Genomic DNA, 26668 nt, shown 5'->3' with positions numbered 1-26668 from the left:
GTGCTGTACACCAGAAATTGACACATCGTAACTGACTATACTTCCATTTTTTTTAATGTTCAAAAAATAAAAATAAAAGAAACCGCAGCAGTCCCCTGTCCTTTTAACAAGTGCCATTCGGGTTACTGAGACATGCTGAAGCATTTCTGCAGTCTGCCACAAAGTCTGGTATGCTGTCCACAAGCCCTGGGTCTCCCAAGATCAAAATAACGCTAGAAAGCGGTTGCTTAAAAGGTCTCTATGAAAATTTCATGCTTCCCAAGCATATTACATAAGTTCTTTCCCATTCAGCGAAACTTAAGTGGAAGTCCTCAGCTACTACCGCACCCCACCTCTCCACTACACACCCCTAATACCAGAGCTTGTACAGCAGAAAGATGCCACACACATTGCTACCAAACCTGCATCTTGGAGACCTGAGCCAAACCTGGAGAACTCCATCAAACTTTTGGAATTCGACTCATAACTGAAAGCAGGTTAAGGAACAACATGTCTACACCTCATCTTTTACCTCTGCTCTGCCCCAGTTCCATTTGTGCAACCGCCATGTCAAACATGTCCAAGCTTTAGGTTGGCACTATCCTTGTAACCAGGAGGTAAGTCACAGCGGGAGGGTGCAATGACGTAAACGCAGTTCACTCCACAATGCATCACAGTGCGGTGGTGGCGTCACTGGCAGTCCACAAACTCCATTCAGAAGATGCTTGCCCCAGCAGGATTTAGGCGTGGGCTTTCCAGTTCACTCCTCATGCTTCTCCTCAGCCTGCATCCTTCTCAGGTGCCACCTTGGCTTTCTGCTCCTGGGTGTTTTCCACAGGATCAAAAGGATTTCCAGACATTGAAAATAGATGAGATTTGGAACTGAATGTCCTAGTTTGGGGAACCTGTTTTTATAAAGGTACACTGGTCTGTCAACAAACTCGAAATGCCAAGGGCTCCTTTCAGAACATTGTCCTGTTCAGCTCTACCAATCCAAGAAAAGACAGTTTTCCTTCGTGAGTTAGAATCATCCAGAGAGATTATTAAAAATATAGCTTCCAAGGGTCCATCCCAAGCCTATTGAATGAGAATCTCTAGGGATTAGAAACCAGGGATATCTGTTCTAACAAGCTGCCTTGTTAATCCTAGTGAAAATGCAAATGTGAGAAACAGTGCTGGGGCCTAAGTTGGTAATACGAAACGATGGCACTCAATAACTTCTTTACAACTTTAATTTTTCCTAGAATATACATTTGTCCTAAGAAATGACAATTTCCTTTCAAAAGAGCTCCAAGCTTACACTTGCAGGGATGCAACTGAAGGAGAGAGATGCCACCCAGATCCTAACCCTGGTCATAAGGAGAGGAAGATAAAGAATAGTTCTCCCTTTTCTCACCTGCCCTCACGCCTGGCCAAGAGCTGGCTGGTCACGAATGTGGGTGCTTCATTTAATAAGAAACATGTCTGTGTCAGTGTTTGTTTTTTCGCAATGAAATGACATGATTAGTTGGACAGAATATTTTTAGAGGATTTAATGGGTTCACTTTCACCAGGAAGGACTAAATCTCCGCTTCCATGGCAAATCTAGTAAAACCAAGCACCTTGGGACTAAGATCCCTGGGGTGGAAGTTCATAAAATTAATATGACACTGAACACAACACTGAGTAACAGTGTGACCTGTAGCAAGTTCAGACCGAGCTCAGTGATAGCTTTGACTTTACTCTGAGCCTCAATGGAGAGGAAGTTCAAAGCCAGTTAGCCACTAATGGAAAATTCATGTTCGCTTTCAACATCCTCTGTTTTTCCCTTTTTTACATCCACAGTTGCAATTTGAGTTTCTATACGCAAGCAGACAGCCATGGGTAAGCCCAGTTGAAATAATGCCAACTGACCAGGTCATGCAGAGATAGACGCATAGTGACTGATGGAAGGCTGGAGAGAACTTCATGTGGCCACACAAATAGGATCACCTGCTTCTCATGAAGTGGGAGAGTACTTGTTCAAAAATTTTCCAAAACATCAAAAACTAGATAAATTTTAAATAGATTTATGAAAATTATTAAAGTGCAAATATAATAATACTGTACAAACTTTATTCATTGATGCATTCAGCAAATATGTATTGAGCACCTATTATCTGGCAGGCAAAGAGCTTTGTTTCTAGGAAGTGGGAGACAGATATGTGAGCATAGGTTTGCAATAGGCATCATGGGTGTTATGACAAGTGGATGGACAGGTAACTCTATGGACAAAAGAGGGAATAGTCAAGTGGTCTTTGGGAAGAAGGCAGAAGATAGCCTGTGTCAGGTCTTCAATAATGAGGAGGTGTTCACTGAAAAGAAGTGAGGAACAGCTTTCAGGCCAATGTGAACAAAAGCATAAAGACATAAAACCTATGGAACATTTGGAAAATGTCAAATAATGTGGAACAATTGGAGCATCATAGAGTACAAAGAACAAGACCCAGTAAGGATGATTCTGCAGAAATCAGCAGGGGACCCCATGAAGAGCCATGAATGATATGCTAAGATGCTGAGGCTCAGTAGGGCGCCAATGAAGAATCTTAAGTCATAGAATCTTAAAAAGTTCACTCTGGTGGATGTGTGGAGATTAAATACAAGCAAAGAAGTATTAGAGGCATGGTAACTAATATGGAGGCCATTGCAATGATCTGGAAAAGATCATGAAACCTGAATTAAGGCAAGGGTAGTGAAATAGAGATGCAAGCAGATGTTAGAAAGCAGAAATAACAGGCCATTGACAAAGAAAAAAAAAAATGTTGGCCTAGTGTCCCTCTTCTTATTCTTCCAAGTAGTCAGTTATTTGCTTAAATGATTCCATGCAGGGCATAAATGGGTAAGGCAAAGCCGTCTAAATGCAATTTCATTTCTCTGATTTTAGGAGTACCACTGAGCAGCAAGATAGCTGAAATTAGACAAGGCAGAATGGAAAAGAAACGAAGAGCCCAGGATAATGTAAAATAAGTAATTCTTGGTGGTTGCCAAAGGTTAAGAGTTGGGAGTAGAGTTTGACTACAAAAGGTAATCAAGAGGGAGTTTTGCGTGTGGAAATTGATGATGTTGTTCTATACCTTGACTGTGGTAGTAACATAATACTTAACTTTTGTAAAAACTCATAGATGTGTATATCAAAAAAATGAATTTTACTATACATAATTTTTTTTAATTTTACTATATGTATTTTTTCTTTTTCAGTTTTAGTAGGTAGAATTATTATAGTTCGACTGCACATACACATTATATTGCATGTAAATACATGTATACAGTATACTGCACATTTTTTTAGTTTACCTATATGTACTGATCATTGTTTCTAAGAACAGACTAGAACTTAGCTTTCTAAACTTACATAGTTATCAAAGGAATAAAGCCAACTACAAATAAGAATCAACAGGATGAGGTAATCCAATCATAAAGGAGAGTCAAATGTGCTTACACATATCCAAGAAATCAATCATCTTAGTTATAAATTGTAAGTAGTTCATTGTATTTTTTTTAATTGGTGGGAAAAGCAAAAAAAAATTGGGACAATTCTCAGGAATAAATTAGTTTATAGCAGTGTGAAAAGGGAAACTTACTTACTCTTGGATATTTATTCATTAATTTAACAATACTCCATGCCAGCAAGTGTGCTGTGTGTTGGATACATGGTGGGAAATAGGCCCCATGGAGCCTACAGTCCAGTGGAAAAGACATCCATTAAATAAACATTTCTGTAAATCCAATTAGAATTGTGATAGGAAGAAATAAAAAAGAACTTAGTATGAAAGCATGTAACAAGCATCCCTGAAGTAGTGATATTGAATTTAAACACCAAAGGATAAGAGTAAGTTGACTGAAGGTGAAGAGGGGCAGTCAAGGGAAAGAACCACGTTTGGGAAGATCCTAAGTTAGGAGACCTCGCATACCCATACACACTGCTGCATGCTCACATGTGCTCACAAACATCCTCAGAAACTCACCTACTCACTTACATATTAATATATTTTGTGTTTCTTGCTAAGATCCTTTATGCTATGTAAGATTTCTAGTAACAGAAACTGACAAAGGCTTTTTATAGACCTTCCATATCTATCACTTACTAGATGTGTCACCTCAAGAAAGTTTTTTAAACAAACAAAACATAAAGTTAGCAGAAATAATAGAGATCAGGAGAAATAAATAAAATTGAGATTGAAAAATAGAAAAAAATCAATCAAACCAAGAGCTGTTTTTTGAAAGAGTAAACAAAATTGACAAATAGTTGGCCAGGCTCACCAAGAAGAAAAGAGAGAGGACTCAAATAAACAAAATAAGAAATGAAAGAGGAGAAATTACAACAAATACCACAGAAATGCAAAGAACCACAAGAGAATACTATGAACAATTATACGTCAACAATTGGACAACAGAGAAGAAATGGACATATAGTTACCAAACTGACTCAAGGAGAAGTAGATAATTTGAAGAGACTAATCACTAGAAGTGAAATAGAATCATTAATAAAAATAAATTAATTAATAAATAAACTCCCTACCGACAAAAGTCCAGGACTGGGTGCCTTCACTAGGGAATTCTACCAAACATACAAAGAAGAAATTATACCAATCCTTCTGAAACTCTTCCAAAAGATTGAAGAGGAGGGAACACTCTCAAACTCATTCTATGAAGCCACCATCACCCTGATACCAAAACCAGAAAAAGACACTACAAAAAAGAAAATTATAGGCCAATATCTCTGATGAATATAGATGCAAAATTCCTCAACAAAATATTAGCAAACCGAATTAAGGACACATAAAAAAGATCATACACTACTATCAATTTGGATTCATCCTAGGGACAAAAGAATGGTTCGACATATGCAAATCAATGTGATATACCACATACACAAAAGAAAGGACAAAAATTACATGATCATCTCAATAGATGCAGAAAAAAGCATTTAATAAAATTCAACATCAATTCATGATATAAAAAACTCTTACCAAAATGAATATAGAGGAAACATCTCAACATAATATAAGCTACTTAAGACAAACCCACAGCCAACATAATACTTAACAGTGAAAAGTTGAAAGTTTTCCTACTAAAACCTGAAATAAGACAAGGATGTTCACTCTCACCACTTCTATTCAACATAGTATTGGAAGTCCTAGCTATAGCAATTAGACAAGAAAAATAAATAAAAGGGATCCAAATTGGAAGAGAAGAGGTAAAATTGTCACTATATGTGGATGATGTGATACTGTATATAGAAAACCCTAAATACACCACACAAAAACTACTAGAGTTGATAACTGAATTCAGCAAGGTAGCAGGATACGTGATTAACATACAGAAATCAGTTGTATTTCTTTACACTAACAATGAAATATCAGAAAAAGAGTTTTTTTTAAACAATCCCTTTTAAAATTGCATCAAAAAAATAGAAATAAACCTAACAAAGGAGGTAAAAGACTTTAAAGTGGGGAACTATAAAACATTGAGTAAGGAAGTTAAAGGTGATTTAAAGAAAGGGAAAGATATCTGATGCTCTTAGATTAGAAGTAATGTTAAAATGGACGTACTACCCAAAGCAATCTATAGATTTGATGTGTTCCTTATCAAATTACCCAGGATATTTTTCACAGAACTAGGACAAATAATCCTAAAATTTATATGGAATCACAAAAGACATAAAATTGCCAGAGCAATACTGAAGAAAAAAGAATGAAATTGGAGAAATAACCCTCCCAGACTTCAGACAAAACTACAGAGCTACAATAATCAAAACAGTATGGTATTGGCACAAAACCAGACATATGGATCAATGGAACAGAATAGAGAGCCCAGAAATAAACCCACACACCTAAGGTCAATTAATCTTCAACAAAGGAGGCAAAAGTATACAATGGAGAGAAGACAGGCTCTTCAACAAGTGGTGTTAGGAAAGCTGGACAGCCTCACGCAAATCAGTGAAATTAGAACACTCCCTCACAACATACACAAAAATAAACTCAAATGGCTCAAAGACATGATAAACCTCCTAGAAGAAAACATAAGCAAAACATTATCTGACATAAATTGTAGCACTGTTCTCCTAGGGCAGTCTACACAGGCAATAGACATAAAAGCAAAAATATACAAACGGGATTTAATTAAACTTTTAAGCTTTTGCACAGCAAAGGAGCTATAAACAAAACAAAAAGACTACCTACAGAATGGGAGAAAATATTTACAAACAATGCAAATGACAAGGGCTTAATTTCCAAAATATACAAATAGCTCATACAACTCAGTAACAACAACAACAAAAAACAACCCAATGCAAAAATGGGCAGAAGATCTAAACAAACATGTTTCCAACAAAGACATACAAATGGCCAATATGCACATGGAAAAATGCTAGATCTTGCTAATTATCAGAGAAATACAAGTCAAAATTACAATAAGGTATCACCTCACACCAGGTAGAATGAGTGTCATTAAAAGGCCACAAACATAATCAAGAAATCAGTCATCTAAGTTATAAATAATATGTAGTTCATTTGTGTCCTTATTTTTTTATTTTTTTAGATTCCACATATAAGTGATGTCACATGGCATTTTTCTTGATTATGTGTAAGCACATTTGATTGTCCTTTATAATTGGATTACTGCATTCTGTTGATTATTATTTTTTGGTTGGCTTTATTCCTCTGATAATTATGTAAGTTTTAAAAGCTAAAGCTCTAATCTGTTCTTAGAAACAATGATCAGTACATACATGTAAACTAAAAAAAAATATGTGCAGCACGTTATATATATGTATTTACATGCAATACAATGTATATGTGGAGTCAAAGTGTACTAATTCTAGCTAATAAAACTGAAAAAGGAAAAAAAAGTCCACAAGCAATAAATGCTGGAGAGGGTGTGGAGAAAAGGGAACCCTCCTACACTGTTGGTAGGAACGTAGTTTGGTGCAGCCATTACGGAAGACAGTAAGGAGATTCCTTACAAAACTAAAAATAGATTTACCATGTGATCCAGCAATCCCACTCCTGAGCCTATGTTCAGAGGAAACTCTAAGTTGAAAAGATACACGCACCCCAATGTTCATAGCAGCACTATTTACTATAGCATGGACATGGAAGCAACCTAAATGTCTATCAACAGTGACTAGATAAAGAAGTTGCATATATATATATACACTCCTCAGTATACTGAATACTACTCAGCCATAAGAAAGAACAAAATAATGTTACTTGCAGCAACATAGATGGACCTGGAGATTGTCATACTAAGTGAAGTAAGCCAGAAAGAGAAAGAAAAATACCATATGATATCACTTATATAAGGAATCTTAAAAAATGACACAAATGAACTAATTTACAAAACAGAAACAGACTCACAGACATAGAAAACAAACTTATGGTTACTGGGGGGAAAGAGAGTATTGGTGGAGGAATAAGGTGGGAGTTGGGGATTTGCAGATACTAACTACTATACATAAAATGGATAAACAACAACGTCCTACTGTGTGGCACAAGGAACTATATTCAATACCTTATAATAGCCTATAATGGAAAAGAATATGAAAAGGAACATATGTATATGTATATGTATACATATAAAACTGAATCCCTATGCTGTACACCAGAAATTAACACAACATTGTAAACCGACTATACTTCCATTAAAAAAAAAAAAAAGAGCTAAATGGAAATTTTAGAACTGAAAAAGTACAATGACCAAAAAAATCACAGTAGATCAGAGATGGGAGAAAAAAGGTCACGGATGAACTTGAACTAGGAAAGCAAATCTATAACAACTATCCAAGCTAATGTATAGAGAGAAAATAGATTGAAGAAAGATAAACAGATCCTTAGAGACCTGTAGGACAGTAGAAAATGGCCTAAAATGTGTGTCATCAGAGACCTTGAAGGAGAAGAGAAATAGGGCAAAATAGATTTTCTTAAGAAATGACAAAAAGGCAAGCCATGGACTAGGAGAGGTTTTTGTAATATATATTTATATGACTGTGAGCTTATATTCATAATGTAGTTTAAAATTTTTATAACTCAATAATAAGAATAATACCAACACTCTAATTATTTTTAACAGGCAGAAGACTTGAATAGACACTTTACCAAAGAAGGTATATGCATGGCTAATAAGCACGAGGAGAGACCTTAAACTTCATTAGGTATCAGGGAGTTATAAATTAAAGCTACAATAAGGTACCACTGCACAACCTTTTTAAAAGACTGACAACACCAAGTACTGAGGAAGATGGAGAATAGTTGGTTCTCTTGCTATTGAGAGTGAAAAATGGTACAACCACTTTGGAAAACAGTTTGACAATTTCTTTTAAATTAAACATACACTTATCATATGAACCAACTACTCCACTCCTAGACATTTACCAAAATGAAATAAGAACATATATCTACACAAAGGCTGTTCACAGCACTTTACTGATAACAGCCAGAAACTAGAACAACCCAAATATCTACCAATAGGCTAATAAATATTGTTACTATTACAATAAAATACTACTGAACAATAAAAATATGAATTTCTAATAAGTGCAATAATACGGATGAATCACAAAAACATGCTAAGTGAAAGGAACTCAACACACACACACTATATATATATACACACACATATATATACACATACATACACTATCTGATTCCATTTGCAGGGAATGCAAAAAGAGGCAAAATCAATCTATACTGATAGAAGTCAGATCAATGGTTGCCTGGAGCAGCAGGTGGAAGGAGGGGCTGACAGCAGTGGGTGTGTATGAGGAAACTTTCTCGTGTGAGGAAATGTGCTATATCTTGATTATGATGATGGTTATGTGGGTGTATACACTTACTGAACTATACACTTAAAATTTATACATTTTATTGTATGTAAATCATACCTCACAATGTTGACTTTTAAAAGAATACATACATAACTCTGTAAATTAGAAGACTAACTTTCATCATCATGCTGTAATGAGTCATTCAGTAATAAATTTTATAGGGAACAAGTTCTTTTTGAATCACACACAGGCACCCCAAATGAATGTCTAACCATTCGTTTTTGTTATGTGAGCGTGACTGGAGAAACAGAAGCCTGTTAAGCTAATAAAGCTCCTGCCCATCATCTCTAATTCTAGGCTGCGGAAGAAACCCTAAATTCAGTTCTCATCCTTCTAAGCACCCTCAGCAACTATTTGTTGACCAGTTCCTGAAGTGAGTGAGTACATACATATTTCTTTTATAAACAAGTCCTTCCATCTGAAGTCTTGGCTGCTGCAGAGTGATCTGCCCCAGTCTCATAGCAGAGGTCAACGGTCAGAGTCTATATGGTGAACCAATGGTATTGCTGGTCAAATAGGCCATTTTAATCACCCTCTCCTGCTCAAGGGCCCTCTTGTAGATTTTTTTTTTTAAACATAGGCAATAAGGAAGCTAGACTTTCTTTTCACTGAAATTTTCCAATTTGTAGTGAGAAATTGATGGACAAGAGAGAGGTATCTTAAACTAAGGGAGCTGCTAGCCTGTGCAGTGACCACGTGTACTAAGTACCTCAGTTTACTGGAAAACATCCCTTCCTGATTTGGAGACTTAAGAATAGGATGCTCATTTCAGCAGCACGTATACTAAAGTCAGAACAATACAGAGAAGATTCTCATGGCCCCTGCACAAGGATGAATACACACACTCCGTATTTTTATATGTGGAATCTAAAAAACCAAACTCATAGAAAAATAGAGCAGATTTGTGGTTACCAGAGATGAGGGGTGGGAGATGGGGGAACTGGGTGAAGGTGGTCAAAAGTTACAAACTTCCAGTTATGAGATAAGTAAGTCCTGAAGGTGTAATGGACAATGTGACGACTATAGTTAACACTGCTGTATGATATATTTGAAATTTGCTGAGAGTAGATCCAAAAGTCCTTACCTTACGGAAAAACAAAAAAATTTTGTAACTATATAAGGTGATGGATGTTATCTAAATTTACTGTAATCATCATTTTGCAATTTATGTATGTCAAGTCATTATGCTGTACACCTTAAACTTATATAGTGCTGTGTGCCAATTATACCTCAATAAAACTGAAGCCAAAAAAAAAATAGCAGGAAATGTGTAAATTTTCACTACAAGCTCAAATCCTTTGTTACCGATTGTATTAATTTTCTATGGCTGCAAAACAAATTACCACAAACTGAAACGCTTAAACTACCACCCATTTATTACCTCACAGTTCCGCATGTCAGAAGTGTGGCTAGGCTTGGCTATATTCGCTGCATGGAGTATCATGCAAGGATAAACTCAAGTGTCAGCTGGGCTGAGCTTTTACCTGAAGGCTACGGGGAAGAATCCACTTCCGAGCTCATTCAGCTTGTTGGCAGAACTCCCTTCTTCAGCCACGTAGAACTGAGATCCCGTTTTCTTTGTGACTAGAAAGTACCTGGATTTCTTGGCTGATGAGCACTTTCCTCCATCTTCAAAGCCAATAATTGTGGACTGAATCCTTCTCAGACTTAGAATCTAACTTCCTCTTCGATGACCAGCCAAAGAAAACGCTGTGCTTTAAAAGGGCTCGGGTGATTAGACCAGGTGCACCTGGATAGGCTCCCTAGTTTAAGGACACCTGATTACCAACCTTAATTACAAATGAAAAATGACTTTTGCCATGTAACATAACACAATTATAGGAGTAGTACCAGGGGCAGAGATCACAGTCCATCTAGAGTTCTTCCTACCACAGTGATGATTTATCTGTCCATCACCAGCGACCTTCTTGTATCCCTAGAGATATCAGTCACCCAAAAAATTTAAAGTTGTCTTTAAAAACAAATGCTGCTAGTCAGTGATTCAGAGCCAACTTTCCAGATTATAATAATTAAGACTGGGATACCATAAAAATATCAGATTTAATGTTATAGGAACTGAGTTTAAATTCCAAGAGTTCCGGCAAAAGAGAAGTCAGTATGAATTGGGAAAAGACTCATAAAGGAAGTGGCACCCAAGCAGATACCCAGAATTTGGATAGGCAAGAGCACAGCTAGAGACAGGAATAAACAGGGCATCTGCTGAGCAGTGAGGAGACTCGCCTGACCGCTTGTTGGGGTATCATGGAAGACGAGATTAAACAGATGGGGGAAGCTAAATAAGACGGCTTTGTGAAACAGAACCAGTGTTTGCATCTGAGTCCATAACCGATACTGGGCCTTTGAAAACCTTGTTAGGTTTCTGTAAGGATATGCCAAATGGTTGGAAATTTTTGGATTGGTAAGAAAAATGAGATTAGAGAAAGAATAATTAGAAAGTTATGAGGGATACACATTTCTTGTCTTCCCTAGGGGTTAAATCATAGCCCCCCCGAAAAAGATACATCCAAGTGCTAAACCTCAGAATTTGGGAATGTGATCTCAATTAAAAAAATGGGTCTTTGCACGTGTAACTAAGAATCTCAAGATAAGGTCATCCTGTATTATCCGGGTGGGCTCTAAATCCAATGACAAGTGACCCATAAGAGACACACAGAGGAAGAAAAAAGGGAGGGGAGAAGGCCATGGGAAGATGGAGGCAGAGATTGGAGTTACCCTGCCACACCAGGGGGACACATGGAGCTACTAGAAACTGGAAGGGATGAGGAAAGATTCTCCCTACAGCCTTGGGAGGGAGTGTGGTCCTGCCATACCTCGATTTCAGAACTCTCGGCCTCCAGAACTGTAAGAGGATAAATTTCTCTGTTTTTAGCCACCAAGTTTGTGGTAATTTGTTACATCGTCCTAGGAAACTAATATACCTGAGGATTAAGAATCAGATAACCTCAAAGTATTTTCTAAAAGAAAAAGAAAACAACAACAACAACAACAACAAAAAAAAAACAGTTTAGGTGACTCCTGATCTCTCCTTCAAAGCTAGTTTCTGTAACACGAGATCTAACATGTCTAGCACACAGCAGGCACTCATCAGTTTGCTGCCTCATCTCCGTGGGTTCCAGCAACCCATTCCATTACTACCGACCAGCCACAGCTACTCTCTGAAATCTGCATTCCTTAATTAAAGTAGACTACACTGTGCACTAGAATCATCTTCACAGGTACCTGCCGGAAGCCCTAAAAACCCCAAAGATAATGATTCAGAATGTTAGGAGTGGGGCAAAGGCATTGGCATGATTAACAAGCTTCACAAAAGATGCTGATGTCCATGAAAGCCTGAGAGTTTGAACCTAAGGCACTTAGCAGTTAGACCAGCTGTCTGGCTGCTCTCACCCCAAATCCTCTTGCACTGATAAAAAAGGGAATAGTGTCACAGAAGAGCAGGGAACATGGGGTTGGAGGACAAAAAACACCCATAAGGAAGTTAGACACACTTTGAGAGCAATCTCCACATAGTCCTCCTGGAAATGGGCCACCTGTGCAATGTTTCTGGTATATGCAGGGATTAAATCATAGCCCACTCCAAAGGTGGAGTGAGGGCGCTGAGAAAATTAAGTGAACCCAGACTTGGTGTATAGCTGAAGATAAAAGTCTTTCTGGATGAAATATGAAAACAAATAAATGTATGTATATGCACGACTGGGACATTGTGCTGCACACCAGAAAGTGAAACTTTGTAACTGACTGTACTTCAATAAAAATAAAACAAAATAAAGTAAAATTAAATAAAATCACAAGTCTCTAAAAAAAAGTCTTTCTGGATGAAACTGTAAATTCCATGTGAATGATACAATGTTAATAAATTGAAGTATAATATACACTGAGAAAATATAAATTAAAAAGGAAACCATAGAATTAAATTCAATGTAAGATGTATTCATTGAACATCTACTATGTGTCAGATACTGGGAGAGATGTGGAGCCTCTGATAAAGAAAAAGACAGTCACTCCCCACCTCTCAAGGACAAATTCAGGGCACTAGCAGGAAAACCAAAGACCCAGTAGTAATCTAAAAGTTTGTACCCAGGCCTGGTCTCAGAGAGACCAACAAGAACTTAGCCAGTGGCTGAAGTTGCTTTCTTCCTGGAGTCACATTCAATACAGAACTGATAGTATCAGAAAATGGAAGTGAGCAGTACTGAGTTTAAGAAGTTGACATTTATTAAAGGTTAGAGGAGTTTGAGGAAATTCTCCATTCCTGATTAAGTCAAAAATAGAAAGGATAATAAATGCTACTGATTTGATTAACAAATAGAGCTGAAAGATAGGGTCTCTGACACTTGAGGGAATTCCTTGGTGAAGCACCAAACTACAGTACTAGAGTGAATTCTTTGCACAGAATGACTGCCTGATTTTTTAAGAAAGAGTACAACTATACCATTCTGCATCAACGTATCATTGATATCATTGTTAAATTATATGGCTGAGTTAAGTTCAGAACTATGATAGTCATTAACTCATTAGTACTTTCTAGTCTATCTGTAGCTCAAAACACCACTTCCCTCCAAAACCAATGATCCCAACCAGGATTAGCACACATTTATTCACTCATTTAACCGATCCATTTTATAAACTCCTACTATATGCCAGGCATTGTGCTGGGCACTGAGTTTGCAGCAATGAGCTTGTAGTCTTGGCTTCTGTGGGGGTCATTCTTTAAGGAACATTCCATCAGGCATTACCCCATACCCGTATGGCAGATATGGCTAATCAATTACAGCACTCTCTCCTGCCAAGCCCCTTGACTGCTTGGTCTTTCTCAACATGCTACTCATGAGGGTATTACCAGTTAGAGGTAGAACACAGGATGAAACTTATTGGTCACCCAGATGCTAACCAAGCTTCACTGTATCACTTGTGGTTCTCCCAAAATACTTTTGCTACTATTGCCTTGGTTTACGTCCTTTGGTTTCATTCACCTCCCTCTCCCCTTGTATGAACATTCAAATCAACTCTTCTGAAGATATAGCTCAAATGCTCTACCCTGAAGTCTCCCTAGTTCTCCCCATTCAGATATATAGTCTTCCTCTTCTCAATCTTTGTAATTCTCCCCCTTTTTTTATGACATCTAATAAGGTGCATGCCATGTCTCCCACTTATGTACCTGAAGGATAAGAAATACGCCTTGTATGTCTTTGAATGACTCAGATTATCTATCAGGCAGCTTTGCACAAATACACACACACACAAAATCACATGCTTGCTAAGCACTGGTTCAATTACTTAATTATGAGGGAATTTGGAATTAAGAGAATGTACACACTCACTTCAGAAAAAGCTCACAGTGTATCTATGCACAGTATATCTATGCTCAGTATATCTACTGTTCTGGTTATCAGGGCTGTTATTTGCAATGCAAATTACTCTTGAGATTTCATTTATATGAAGGAAGAAAAATTATATTTGGTGTAGAGAAATAGAACTACAGTAGGTTCTTAACTTGAGAGTTAAGGGCTCCTGGTGGCTGTGAAGCCCCTAATACTGTAAACAGCATTTGTGTATACACAGACAGGTGAATTTCTCCAGGGAAACGATTCACAGCTTTCACCAGATTCTCAAAAGAAGTTACAAGAACTAGAATATATGAGCAGTAGTTGACTCATGTTGACAGAGATGTTGATGTGTTTGGCATCGTGAGAAAGGGAAGGACCCCATTTCCTGCTGTTCCCAGGCTTACATCTCTCAGGATGGTCTTGGTAATCTCCAAATTGTTTTCCCTATGTTCACTGTGCCCACAAAATAAAGTGAAAAGTAAAGTCATAAACATAGAGATTTAGCTTTTTTTAGCACATAAAATTCTAAATAATAAACAATATCTTTCAAACTTCCACAATATTTTCAGAATCTAATAAATCTCTACTAATGAACTTGGCAAAGGGTGTTTTGATGTTAACTCTTAAAGAACTTCAGGAAACATGTTCTCAAAAAAAATCCAAATTAATATATACTGGCTAATTTAAAGTTTTTTAGATTAGTAATTAATAGTACTTTTCAACCTTGGGAAATAGAAATAAAGTACTAGAAAAAAAATGCACATCTTTAAGACAAACAATATCAATGAATTAATGTTTATTTAAAACCATGCATAAGTTTTTCCATAAGTGTGAATAGACTGGTTCACATCACAGCCATACTTTCAGATACCAAATAACTATAACTAACTTTTGTCCACAAGACATACAGGGTCAAACAATGTGATCGATCCAAAGGTTATCTTTTTTAAAAGGATCTGAGTACTTAGCTACAAAGATGATTAGTCAGTCAGTTGCTTACAAGACTTCTCATTTAAAAAAAAATTAATGAATCAAATATATTACAAATAATTAATGTGCAATCAAAGCCAAATACATTACTCAGGGGATGCCAGAGCAAAATAATATTAATGGGATTAACGCTACTAAAAAATAAGACTTTTTTCTGAATGGTAGTATAAAACATCATGGTGCCTTATCATTATTTGAGAACAGAAACCCAAGAAGACATGTTTCAATAGTGACTTTTTGTTGCTGCTATAAAGGTAAAACAAAAACTCCAACAGAGCAAGTAAGTCACAAATTCTAGAAAGTGAGTCATAAAGAGGTATTCTCTTTAACACCATGCAATTCCCTGCAAATCAGGTGTCTCATCTCAATGCATGAGAAGAAGCATGTTTATAATTCAAACAGAGCTCTGCCAGCCACTAAGGGAACAACTCCCCATCTGTCTCACCTACAGAGATGGTAGATGGGTGATTACACAGCTCCTCTGCATGTGTAACTTTTTAAGAATAGTGACAATTCACTTGTTCTCTATTTTATTGATTTACACATTTCAAATGTGGCCATTTGTGTTAATGACCATATATGTACAAATATTTTAAAAGACAAAAATAACAGTTATGTACAGTTTGCAAAGATCAAACTTTAACCATGGTACCTTTCATCTAGTCCAATGACCAGAATTTCCACCACCAACAGTAACTCTCAGGTACTGCATCAGGCCAAACGAAGCCTCAACACTATATCCAGATGTGTTTTTTAACTTTCAAATGCTTTCATTTTTCTTTAAAATGTAAAAAAGTTTACAATCTGTCTCCTTTTAAACTGGCAATAGCTACATGAGCAATGCCTTATGCCACAAATCAAAGGCTTTTCCTACCCCAAAAGCTACTGCTAACTGAAGTCAATTTTACCGTTCAGATTAAATTCAGATGTCTAGATTCCAGATACCTGGATGTGAAATATTGAAATCTGCCAAGAGGAATTAGATATTCCTCTTCTTTTCTTTTAACATAACCCACTATATAATAGTGAACTAAATATGTTTGTTTCATAGAAACAACTTACATTTGCCAATACAGAGCAAATGGTCTATGTACAGATACATTAGGACTGCCTAACTGACAGTGAGTATTGCCGAGCAGGCTCCGAGTCAGTGGAGCTAGTGTGGTGGGGCTCTCTGCTGAATGGACTTCCCCTTCAGGATACGGCGGATCTGGAAAGGAAACCAACAGCATCTGTGAGGTTTCTGTTTCACAATCAAAGTACCACATTTCCTTCAGTTTCTTTCCTTTCATGTAAGAAATGGTGTAGAGTATATAAGCTCTACACCATTCCTGTCTACTTGTAAGTAAATATATGAAGAAATACGCAACAATATATGTCAAGATTTTAGGGTGACTTTTTAAAAAAGACTATAATTCCTTTTAAACTTTATTACAGATCTCCTATAATGATGTTTGAGTACAAGAAAGTAAAGCATCTCCATTAAAAATTATCTGAAGTTGAAAATCTCCCACAGTTTGACTAAGACCTATATTCTTTTCCGAATCTTTCCTCTTGTTATTTATGAGAACATTTAATATAAGGCAGGAACTGTGGTTATTATAGTATCTCACCTACCCTGAAGTCAACCTCAACCAAGAACTCAGAACCCACCTCACACACACAAGTAAATCTATAATGCCCTTCGAGTCAAGATAGCTGTCATGATATCCAAGAATTAAAGCATCTGTGTATAACTATGTGGATCATAGGAAAGCCCTCAGGCTCATTCAGTCTATTAACTGATTTTATACCCGAGCCTGACAAATTTTACTATCTGTCTCTCAGCCCACAGCAGATCCGAAGCAACAGCTTAGAAGAAAGAGGACTGGAGTGGGAGATGCAGCTGATAGCTGCTAGAATGACCATTGTCTGATGATAAAAGCAAAGGAAAAGCCCCTCCCTCCACACACAGAGACACACAAATACAGAAGCAGAAAGGCAAGTAATCTGAGAATATTTAGTGAAGAGTCAAACAGCTCTCCATACTCAGTAGTCCCTGAGAGCATTGCTCTATGACTGCACACCACAAACAGCGAAGCAGAAGTGAACACTGGGCTTAGGACTCGCCATTTACTCCTTAAGGATGGTTCCTACCCTCTGGAACCACTCTGAGTCTCAGTCTTCCCAGCTGAACCTTTACACTGTGAAGTTTTCCTAACTATTAAGCAGTATAATACACAGGAAAACTCTACAGATTATCAAGAGATTCATTTTAAGCTATAAAGAGCTCTACAAATGTGAGTTACTATAACATTACAGTCATAATGAGGGTTATAAATCAAAGGAAAGGCTGAATTGCATTCCATATGTTTTATTTTGTGATTATTAAAGTATGCAATGACCCACAGCCACAATCCCTCCAGGAAAAGAGTTTCATCAAAAATATTTTAAGTTCTTAAAGGATTCAGTTCTTGTTATCAAGAAAAGCTTAGTCATGTGAAACTGTTTAATCCCTAAATGTAATATATAACCATATGATATGTAAAGCACAATTTTATTTAAAATACAAAATATTCCTAGGTTCTCAATTACATAAGTAACCTTCCTATTTCTTATCTGATATCAGCTAGTAGCCAGAAATCCTTGTTAACAGCTGATATTTACTGAGCACTCACTATGTGCCTGGGACTATTCTGAACTCTCGGCAGATACTGACTCATTTAATACCCACGATACTTGAAGGCTCATCACTTACTCACAAAACTAAGATTCCCTTTCCTTGGTGTCTGCAGGAACCTTGGTTCCTCCTCTTTCATCCACTTCCAGACTTCAAACCATTCTGACTTATTCCAAACCCAAGTTTATGTCTCGGAAGAAAAGAAAAGACTACCTGACTTCTGACCATTCGGGGTTCAGGGATAAACCCTCAAATTTTTACATCTTCTTTTAGGAAACAAAGCAATTGACCCCAAAGGGCTACAGGGACCACTGTGAGACACAGACACTGACAGAGCCCACCTGAAGAGCACCACCAGCTGGCCTCCGCCCTGCACAATCTCATTGCCCCTTAAGTTTCTGACCAAGTGCCTGAAAGTACTTCTTCTCCCATTTGTGGCCCTCACCTGTTCTCCCACAGGGCCATCAGGAACCAAGTGCACTGGCTGTTCGTTCTCCAGGTTCCGAGTGCTTGGGTCTGCCCCCTTCCTCATCAGCAGGCGGACGGCATCCAGCTGCGTCACCCGATACTGCAGACTGGCAGCGACATGGAGGGCAGTGTTTCCATTGTAAGCCTGAAGACCAAGAGATGAAACGACACCCATCAGGAAGGAAGACTTTCATGAAAGCAGCTCAAAAGCTTGAATAAGGTATAAAGAAGGTCATCCCAACTCTCGTGCAATTCTTGAATCTTTCTAAAAGTACCTTTGTGTTCACAAAAGACAGGCAACTAGGCAGTTCCAAAAAGAGGCGAATGAGTTCCAGATTTGCTTCTTCAGCTGCCAAATGCAGGGCTGTGCGGCCACTTTTACGATCCTTGTCAAGGCAAGAGGGGGAGAGAAGTGAATGTTCAGACACCACGCTCGCCGTCTCTCACATGTCTGACTCATTCTTGCAGACTCACTCTGAATACTCCCTTCTCCACAAAGCCTTCCTTCACCCCAAGCTCCATGGAATCTCTCATTCCTCCTAAATTCCCTGTTAATATGCCTCTTATCACATCTACCCTGTATACAGGGTGGTCATAAAATGCAGAAGCATAGATGATACTGTTTTATTATGTACTGTAACATAATACAAGAAATCACTTATTATGGATTCACCTGTGTTTCCAAACTTGGTGGCCACTCTGTAACTTATAACAAGCTGTATCTCTCACCTCTTCTGTTGGACAGTAAGCTCCCCAAGGACCCAAGTTGCTTATGATTTAGGTATTTTTCCCCCAGAGCCACTAACTTAGTGCCCTGTATATAGGTGATACTCAGTAAATAAAGCTCAAACTTAAAGAGAATAAAATCTTTTCCAGTTTAAAAAACAGAAGATTAAGTCCAGATGCCAAAACAATGAAGAAATCCTTACAAAAAGCACTACCTTAATTATCCATGTATGACAGTGAAAGCCAAAATGAAAATATCAATTTTCAAGCATTTCCATTTCCTTTCAAAGAGTAACTTATTTTACAGCTAAATGATCTTTGGGATAATAATCCAAAAGTGAATCAAAAAAGCAGATGAGATGATCTTTTAAAATTTAAGCTTCTGAACTATCTATACATTACTATTCACTCCATTAATTTAAAAAGAGGGAAAAGCTTTAACTTATACTTGGGAACATGACCTTTTGCTATAACCACTTCTCCCCTACATCCCATTTCCAAACCCTTCTGTGAATTTACCTTGGCTTCCACTGCTGCTCCCATTTGAATCAGACACTTAATGGTTTCAACGAGACTCTTATTCTTCAGTAAAAGCTCCTGAACTTCAGGTGAATGCGGCTGCTGATTTCTCTGGAGTTCGTGCACCACAGCATTGTGGGCCAAAACTGCACAGTGCAGAGGAGTCAGGCCTAGAAAAAGTATAATAAAGCAGTGGTCAAGCATCCCATCGAGTCTTTCAGTTGCTCTATAACTACAAGCCTTGAGGATGGCCTCTCGTATGATGTATACGTGGGCTCCGCATGAAGCAGTAAAGCAATCTGAGTAACCCCTCCAGTGGGTATTAGTGCTAACTCTATCTATAGAGTATTTTAGCTTGAATTACACCTCTCTTCCTTCTTGGTATAGAACTTAATACCCTTACAACTAATGGGCCCCTCTCTCTGAATATTTCTTCACCCAAAAAATGAATGTGTCAATTGCTTACCATCATAGTTAGTTGCCTCAAGATCCACGAACTGATGGCTCTTCACTGCTCCCTTCTGAATTGCCTGCAGAAGTTAAAAACACATATCTGTTAGCAAAAGGCAAGCTGCACAAATACTCATCTACAAGTATTCCAGAAAAGGAGTAAGTCAACTCAAAAGAGATTATTGCAACAGGCAACCTACATTGGACTTCTAATCTCCACGCCCTATCCCTCTGGCCCTATGATAATGGGAGCCTGGCTCGCTGCCTCTTACCTGGAGCACCTGGGAGTGGCCCTTCTCCGCACAAACGTGCACAGGGGTTCTGCCCCAGCAGTCAGTGGTGTTCACCTGGGCCCCGAGGTTCACCAGATCCTGCACAATGAGGTGCTGATTGGCAGCCACTGCCACCTGAAAGGCACTCTGTGGACATTCAGAGGAAAAAAAATATTTTTAAAAACATGTAACACTATCATAACAAGGAACATAAGCCTAAGCTAAGACTGAGAGGAAAATCCATGTAGAGAAAATAAACCCTATTAATAAGCAATAAGACCTTGTAACACAAGGAAACTAAAAAGCTTAGGGTGCGGCTTTATTATACTCAGTTGGTCTTTGATCAAATAACTACAAAGTTAATGTTAATAACTTCAAGGTTGACAGTGACAAAGAGTCAACATCCTGAAGTTAATATTAACTGAACTCTCTTGATCTAGGACTCTGAAATGACCTACACATAAATATGAGACTAGCCGTCATTTCTTCGCCATGACCACATCTTTGCCGTTTCCCTGTCAAGGTCCTCACCTGCCCATTGTGTTCTTTAATATCCAGCATGTGAAGAGCATTCATCTTTCTTGCAAGGACATAGGAAAGTGCCCTTCTCCCTTGGGCAACAGCAATGTGGAGGAACCTGGGGAAAAAGAGAAGGAAAAGAGGTGAATTGCTTCTGATTTCACTAAGTTCATCCTTCTTGTAAAAAAAATTCTTCCTTTAGCCCCTTTCTTGGTTTGTGGGTGTACTCAAGTGAAACAGTACAGAGCATAATTTGTCTTTTCTGCCAGTTGCGACAAGATAAGCTAGGCTACCAGAAGAAGTGAATATGCCAGTCACCATGCTGACTGCTTTAAGTCTATTATTTTTAATATTCATAAAAACCCTATAAGGGAGGTAGTATCATTTTGCATGTCCAGAAACTGAGGCATAGAGAGGTTAAACAACTTGCCCAAGGCCATAAAGATGTTAGCACAGATCAGGACTCAATCTACAAATCAACTCACACTTTAACCACAACCAACTAATCATGATCTAACTGATTTTGCTCCATAGACACAATCCAAGCTGGTCTTTCAAAACCAATTATTCAAAGACACATATATATTTTATTAACTTAGAACAGATAATTCATTCAGCCAGAAAAGAAAAAAGAAACAAAAACTCTTTCATAAAATATTAGCCATCACTGAACAGCAGCTTCTGCCTCCACCAGTCATCTTGATTAGCCAACCTCTTACTAAGACCTAATTTGGCAGAGCCTAGAGAAAATCTAGTGCCCACTCTGTCCAACAAGGATGGCTTACCAAATAAGGTAATGAGATAAAGGGATACTTACGTGTCACCATCTGCATCCTTGGAAAGAAACTGGTCTTGGGAGATATTCACCAATTTGCTTTCCTCCTGCTCTACTTGCCACTGGAAAAATGACTTTCCTAACTGTGTGGTGTTCATTGGATTTCCAACGATGTTCTGGAACGGCAGTGCCATGCTTAAAGGGGCAGGGGTGGCACCATGCCCCGCCAGGGCCTCACACGCACCGTGTGGCATCATGTGGAAGTTTTGTAGGGGCGCGTCATTTGGCTGCTGAACACTGGGGGAGGTCTGAGTGGGAACAGCGATAATCTCAGATTCCCTGGGATCATTTAGAAGGGACGCAAAACTTTGGTTCAGGCAGAACTGTGGTTCTTGATCATCAAAGAAGTTTGGTTCATAGCTGGGGGACAGGGACGTTCTGGAATAAGGACTGTATTCCAGAGTCGGGTTGTGGGTGTAGTGCTGCGGCGGCGGCTGCACGGTCTGGCTCTGTGGGGAGTACTGGTACATGGCAGCCTGCTCCACCATGGGCGGGGAGCTGCTGACTTGGAACGGCTGGTATTTCTGAGGTGGAGAGAAGACCTGCCCTCCGTGGAAGTCCTGACACTGCTCGTGGGGGGAGCTCTGAGGGACCCCCACAGGGCTCATCCAACTAACTTGGACAGTATTCAGGGACACCGGGCTGCATTCATTCTTAATGTTGATAATGTTCTGAAGCAGATCGGCACTGCTCTCCTGTTTGGATTCATTGTGATGAACATCTTCCATGCTCTCTGCGGGTGTGGGTGTTTGAGGTGGTGTCTGGAAAGGCAGGAAAAGTAAATTGCATACTCCCTTTCAAAATCATTCCAGAAATAACTGCCAAAGGGCATCCAGAAGAAAACAGTTAAATACATACCAAAAACTGGGTATGTAAAAAAGTTGATCTTTTGCAAACTGGTCCATCAGACAGTGAGTCAGGTCCTTTCCTTTTTCCACTATATGATACTGTGTTCTTCAATTCTGTACCCAAGAAGAAGAAATGAAATCTGTGAGCATTTTATTTTACAAATTTTTACCCATAGTCAAACTACATTATTTTACCCGAAAGCCCCCATAATATTATAAATAGAAGTAACTCTTACCTGTGAATTGCTCTCTGTTCACACCCTGTGCCTATAAGGAAAAAAAAGTTTCCAATTTAGTGTATATTAAATGGTTTCCTGATTAATATATACCAATAAATAGACTTATCGCTACCATTCTTTATAGCTCACCATAAACCTTGATACAGCCATTCTAGCAATATTTATTTTCTATGTTAATTTCCATCCTATCTTGCAACTTCCCCTATTTTCACTTTTCATCTTAGTTCAAAATTAATAAGGCCCTTTGAGTTTCCCCTTTCTAATAAAAATGCTCCGTTTTAATTGAACCCTATTAATCCCCTTGCCCCCAATTTACCTTCACTTATTCATTCATTAAATTTCTCTTGCACATCTGCCAAGTACCTAGCTAAGTGACAGGAATATTGGAGACAGGAAAACAAACAGGCTCTCTTTCTGGTCTACAAAAGACTTACTGGACCTATGTGAGCAGAGAGTAATAATCCTGACAGACTAACCTCCCTGATCCCCAACCCAAAACAAAAAAGTTAGGTGCCACCTTGAAGTCATCACTGGCTTGGCCAGAGGCCTTCTGTTTATGACTTCGGATGTGCAGCAGGAGTTCCTTCACTGAGTTCTTCACACGAACACCTTGAAAGGGTCCTCTTTGCTGCCTTCCAACCCCCATATGGGGCTCAACTGTTCAAAAGAAAACAAAAACGTATTTCAATTAAGTCTCTTCATGGACACCAATCTTAATAACCTCAAAAGCATGGCCGTCTAACGTAACAAAGTCTCCGACCAACAGACTGCAAAGTCTTTCCAACATGACCTTGCCTGTCAGGCCTCAGCCCTACTTAAGGGGACGATGTTGCCTGAAACCTTTCCCCAGCAGGCACTGTAAGGAATTAAAGCTCATAAAAACACGGTTTGGGGGGGTCCCCAGAGCCAACAGTTAAACCCAAATTAAGTCTCTGTCTCTCAGCCCCATCCACCCACGAGACAGGATCATAGATTTTGCCACGCTAACTCTCATAAATCTATAGTTATTCTTGACATTTGAAAAACCTTGGGGGAGCAAGGGATAAATGATGAACTTTTAGCTTTTCAAACCAAAGGCTTTATGTCCACAGAGAAATTTTAAAGTCTATCAATTCCACTCACCTAAGAAGGCACAAAACAAACTTCCAAAGATCTCAATGTACCAAAGCCTAACAATGAACAATGTGTTAGTTTCTTATTAGTTCCCTCAGTTCAGCTATGCCAAGAAAGCTGCTTAAATTCACTGAGCTTAACACATTTCCGCGTACACACACAGGATTTCCCCTCACCGACTGCTTTTGGAATTGCTCACATAGGCCTTCTAAGTAAAAAGGAAATAATCTTCTTTCATATTGAAGCTTTAAAATACACTTTAAAATGGAGTCAATGAGTAGTACAGCATTCCACTCTGACCACTACTGTGTCACAACCTCTCGGGACAAGTTGAGCACAAAGTAAACACACAAAGAGTCAGGAAATGAATAATTTAGCAACTCCTTTGAGAGGGGAAAAGCTAAGATGGGCCAAAACAACAAGGCATAATTTGAACATATATATCATTAATATATGAGAGAAGCAACTCAATGATAGGGCAAATTAAACAACTAGTTGGTTTTATGTTTAAGTTTAGGAATATCTTGCCAGAATCTAACACAGCATTTCTCGGGAATGACAGCTATTTAATAATTCAATGTCACAGAGAAAAATGCAGTTTCAGAAATCCCCTACGGTAAACCAAAGAACTAGCAAAATACTTTCGGCCAGATGAAGGCCAAATGTGGAGAAAAAAACGTTTTAAGTACACACCCACATATACACAATTTTTGTATTTGCTACACGTTTAACATACAGAGAGTGTGTTGTACAACTGACTGGTTTAAACCACCTTTTTAAATGAAAGTGAAAAATCACATTTTAAAATAAAACATAACCAAAACGAGAGTGGCTTAGCAGTGGGGAATACCCAAAAGAGAACGATCTTTAAAATCACTCTAATTAGATTTTCCAACATTTGAGATTATCTAAACGTTCTTACCCACAGTGGCATCCTGTTTTTCCCAATTAGGCCACTCAGTTCATTAAGAAAAGAAACTAACAATTCACAGCCGAATAAAGGAAACGATACACTTTTTCCTTGTCAGATACGGCCTAACCATTCTAAAGTACATAAAACAAGAAAAAAAAAGACCGCAGAAATTCTGGGCAGACTTCGGAAAAGTCAAACTTAAGGTGTAAACTAGTTTTCAGTCCAGCTTCACCTTACATCTTGATAATATCGGTTTCCTTTCTTTAAGATTAAGTCGTTTTATTTAAAATTTCCACAAGTACCTACTTAGGAAGAAATAAATCATGACTTGAAACAGTACTTGAAACCCTTATGGCCAGCTACAGCCGTTCACTAAAACAGCCACAAGAAAAAGTTACACCTACATCAGATGCAAAATCTCGCCACAGTCTGTGATTTATAACTTAATAAAGGTGGTTTTTAAAACAAGAAAGAAGAAAAGAGAAAATCGAACGTGGGCCATTCCCGCCCCCTCCCCAGAAGTCAGAACTGTGCGTTTCAAGCTACGAGGGCAGCTGATGGCGCCCAGGACTCAGACGGTCAAAGGGCACGGAGGGCTATCACACGCCCAGCACTGGGCCGGCGTCCGGTCGCGACCTAATATTGATGGCTAGTGTGATGTTTAGCCATAAGGCGGGCGCAGGGGCCACCTAACATCTGGCCGAAGCACTTCACATCTGGGCGGCACAGACCCCCGTCCCCTCCGTGAGGGCTGCCCCCGCCCGGGGGGGTGGGTACCTTGCAGCCGCTCGGAACGGGCGCCGCCTCTCGGCCGCGACTCGACCGCCCCGCAGGAGGATGCGGACGAGACGGAGAAGTCGGAGGAGTCGGAGCCGGGCGAGCCGGGCGCCGAGGGCCCGGACGACGAGCAGCTGGCGTCGCAGGCGCCGGGCGCGGCGGCGGGCGGCGACGCGTTGTAGAAGTAGGCCAGGTTGAGCGGGCTGGTCATGAGGCCGCAGTCGCCGGCCGCGTCCAGCAGCCCCTCTCCGCCGCGGCTGTCGTCCAGCAGTTTGTCCACGATCATGCTCCCGGGCTAGGCGCTCCGGGACCCCAACACCTGTGCCACCGGCTTGCTGCGCGCGGCTGCCTCCCGGCTGCGGCTGCGGCTGCGGCTGCGATGGACTCAGGGACCTACCGGCGGGAGGACGGCGCGGGCACGGGCGCGGCCCGGGGCTGCACGACTATTTAAACCGGCCTTCGAGGCCAGGGGCGGGGAGAAGGGGCCCCCGCCTCGGCGGCCTCCACCGCGCCCGGCCGGGCCATTGGCGGCGTCTGGGCGGCCTCCCGGCCCCTCCTCCGGATGCGCCCCGTTTCCAGTAAAATGTACAGGATGAGGCAATATGCCCTCCGCCCTCGCCCCGCCCGCCCGGCTCCGCCCAGACCGGCCGGTTGTTTTCTCGCCCTTCACCTAGAAACCCCGACACGGCGTGGCCTCCCGGCCCCCGGCCCGGTCGCCCGCCGAGAGATGCCGGGGCCCGCCCTGCCTGGGCGCACTCCGGCCTGGGCACCCGGGAAGAGTGCGCGCGGGGTGGGGCTCGGCTCGCAGAGGGCGGCGAGGAGGCGGGGAGGCGGGGAGGCGGGGAGGCAGCGGTGGGAACTGGTCGGCCTGGTTCCGCCGAGTAGGAAGCGCTGGAAGGTGCGCGCCACGCATCCCTTCGGCCGCCCTGGCTGGGAGCTTCTTGCCAACCGCAGCCAAGGCGTCTCTGGAAGGTTCTTAAGGGCCCGTCTCTTCTTAACTTAGTAAGAACGGTGCCCTACACCCCTGTATCCTTCAATACCGGGACAAAGCCGTCTTAGCCAAATGATAGAATACCTGTATGTGTCTGTATTTACATATATGTAGTTTTTATTCTGCATAACTTTACACTGTCGGATAAACACAGGGAATTTCGCTCTTTCCTGTCTTAAG

At 39.9% G+C, this 26668-nt stretch overlaps 1 protein-coding gene and 1 pseudogene across 1 annotated transcript; one reads left to right on the top strand and one right to left on the bottom strand.

The window, feature by feature from the left end:
- Window positions 1–9580: 9580 nt before the first annotated feature.
- On the top strand, window positions 9581–9677 carry LOC116666872 (annotated as a pseudogene).
- A 5271-nt stretch (window positions 9678–14948) lies between these two features.
- Window positions 14949–26111, bottom strand: NFKBIZ (NFKB inhibitor zeta). The gene is made up of 12 exons (XM_032478036.1): window positions 25498–26111; window positions 23212–23351; window positions 22692–22722; window positions 22466–22569; window positions 21590–22368; window positions 20785–20890; window positions 20254–20400; window positions 19998–20061; window positions 19532–19701; window positions 18562–18672; window positions 18264–18431; window positions 14949–16369 (listed from the first exon to the last, which is right to left on the bottom strand). The coding sequence occupies exons 1-12, from the start codon at window positions 25781–25783 to the stop codon at window positions 16316–16318; spliced, it is 2160 nt and encodes a 719-aa protein (XP_032333927.1). The 5' UTR covers window positions 25784–26111; the 3' UTR covers window positions 14949–16315.
- Window positions 26112–26668: the final 557 nt, after the last annotated feature.

This window comes from Camelus ferus, chromosome 1 (assembly GCF_009834535.1).
Source record: "Camelus ferus isolate YT-003-E chromosome 1, BCGSAC_Cfer_1.0, whole genome shotgun sequence".
NCBI classification, from domain to species: Eukaryota; Metazoa; Chordata; class Mammalia; order Artiodactyla; family Camelidae; genus Camelus; species Camelus ferus.
Note: the sequence above shows the minus strand (reverse complement) of the source record. Positions and strands in the feature narration are given on the sequence as shown.

Excerpts from the sequence above, each read along its gene's own strand:
- NFKBIZ (XM_032478036.1), bottom strand. The coding sequence starts at position 25,783 with ATGATCGTGGACAAACTGCTGGACGACAGCCGCGGCGGAGAGGGGCTG. Across the intron at positions 20,062-20,253 it reads GCCACTCCCAGGTGCTCCAG|GCAATTCAGAAGGGAGCAGT; the intron begins GTAAGAGGCAGC and ends TAACTTCTGCAG. Across the intron at positions 19,702-19,997 it reads TGAGGCAACTAACTATGATG|GCCTGACTCCTCTGCACTGT; the intron begins GTAAGCAATTGA and ends TACTTTTTCTAG.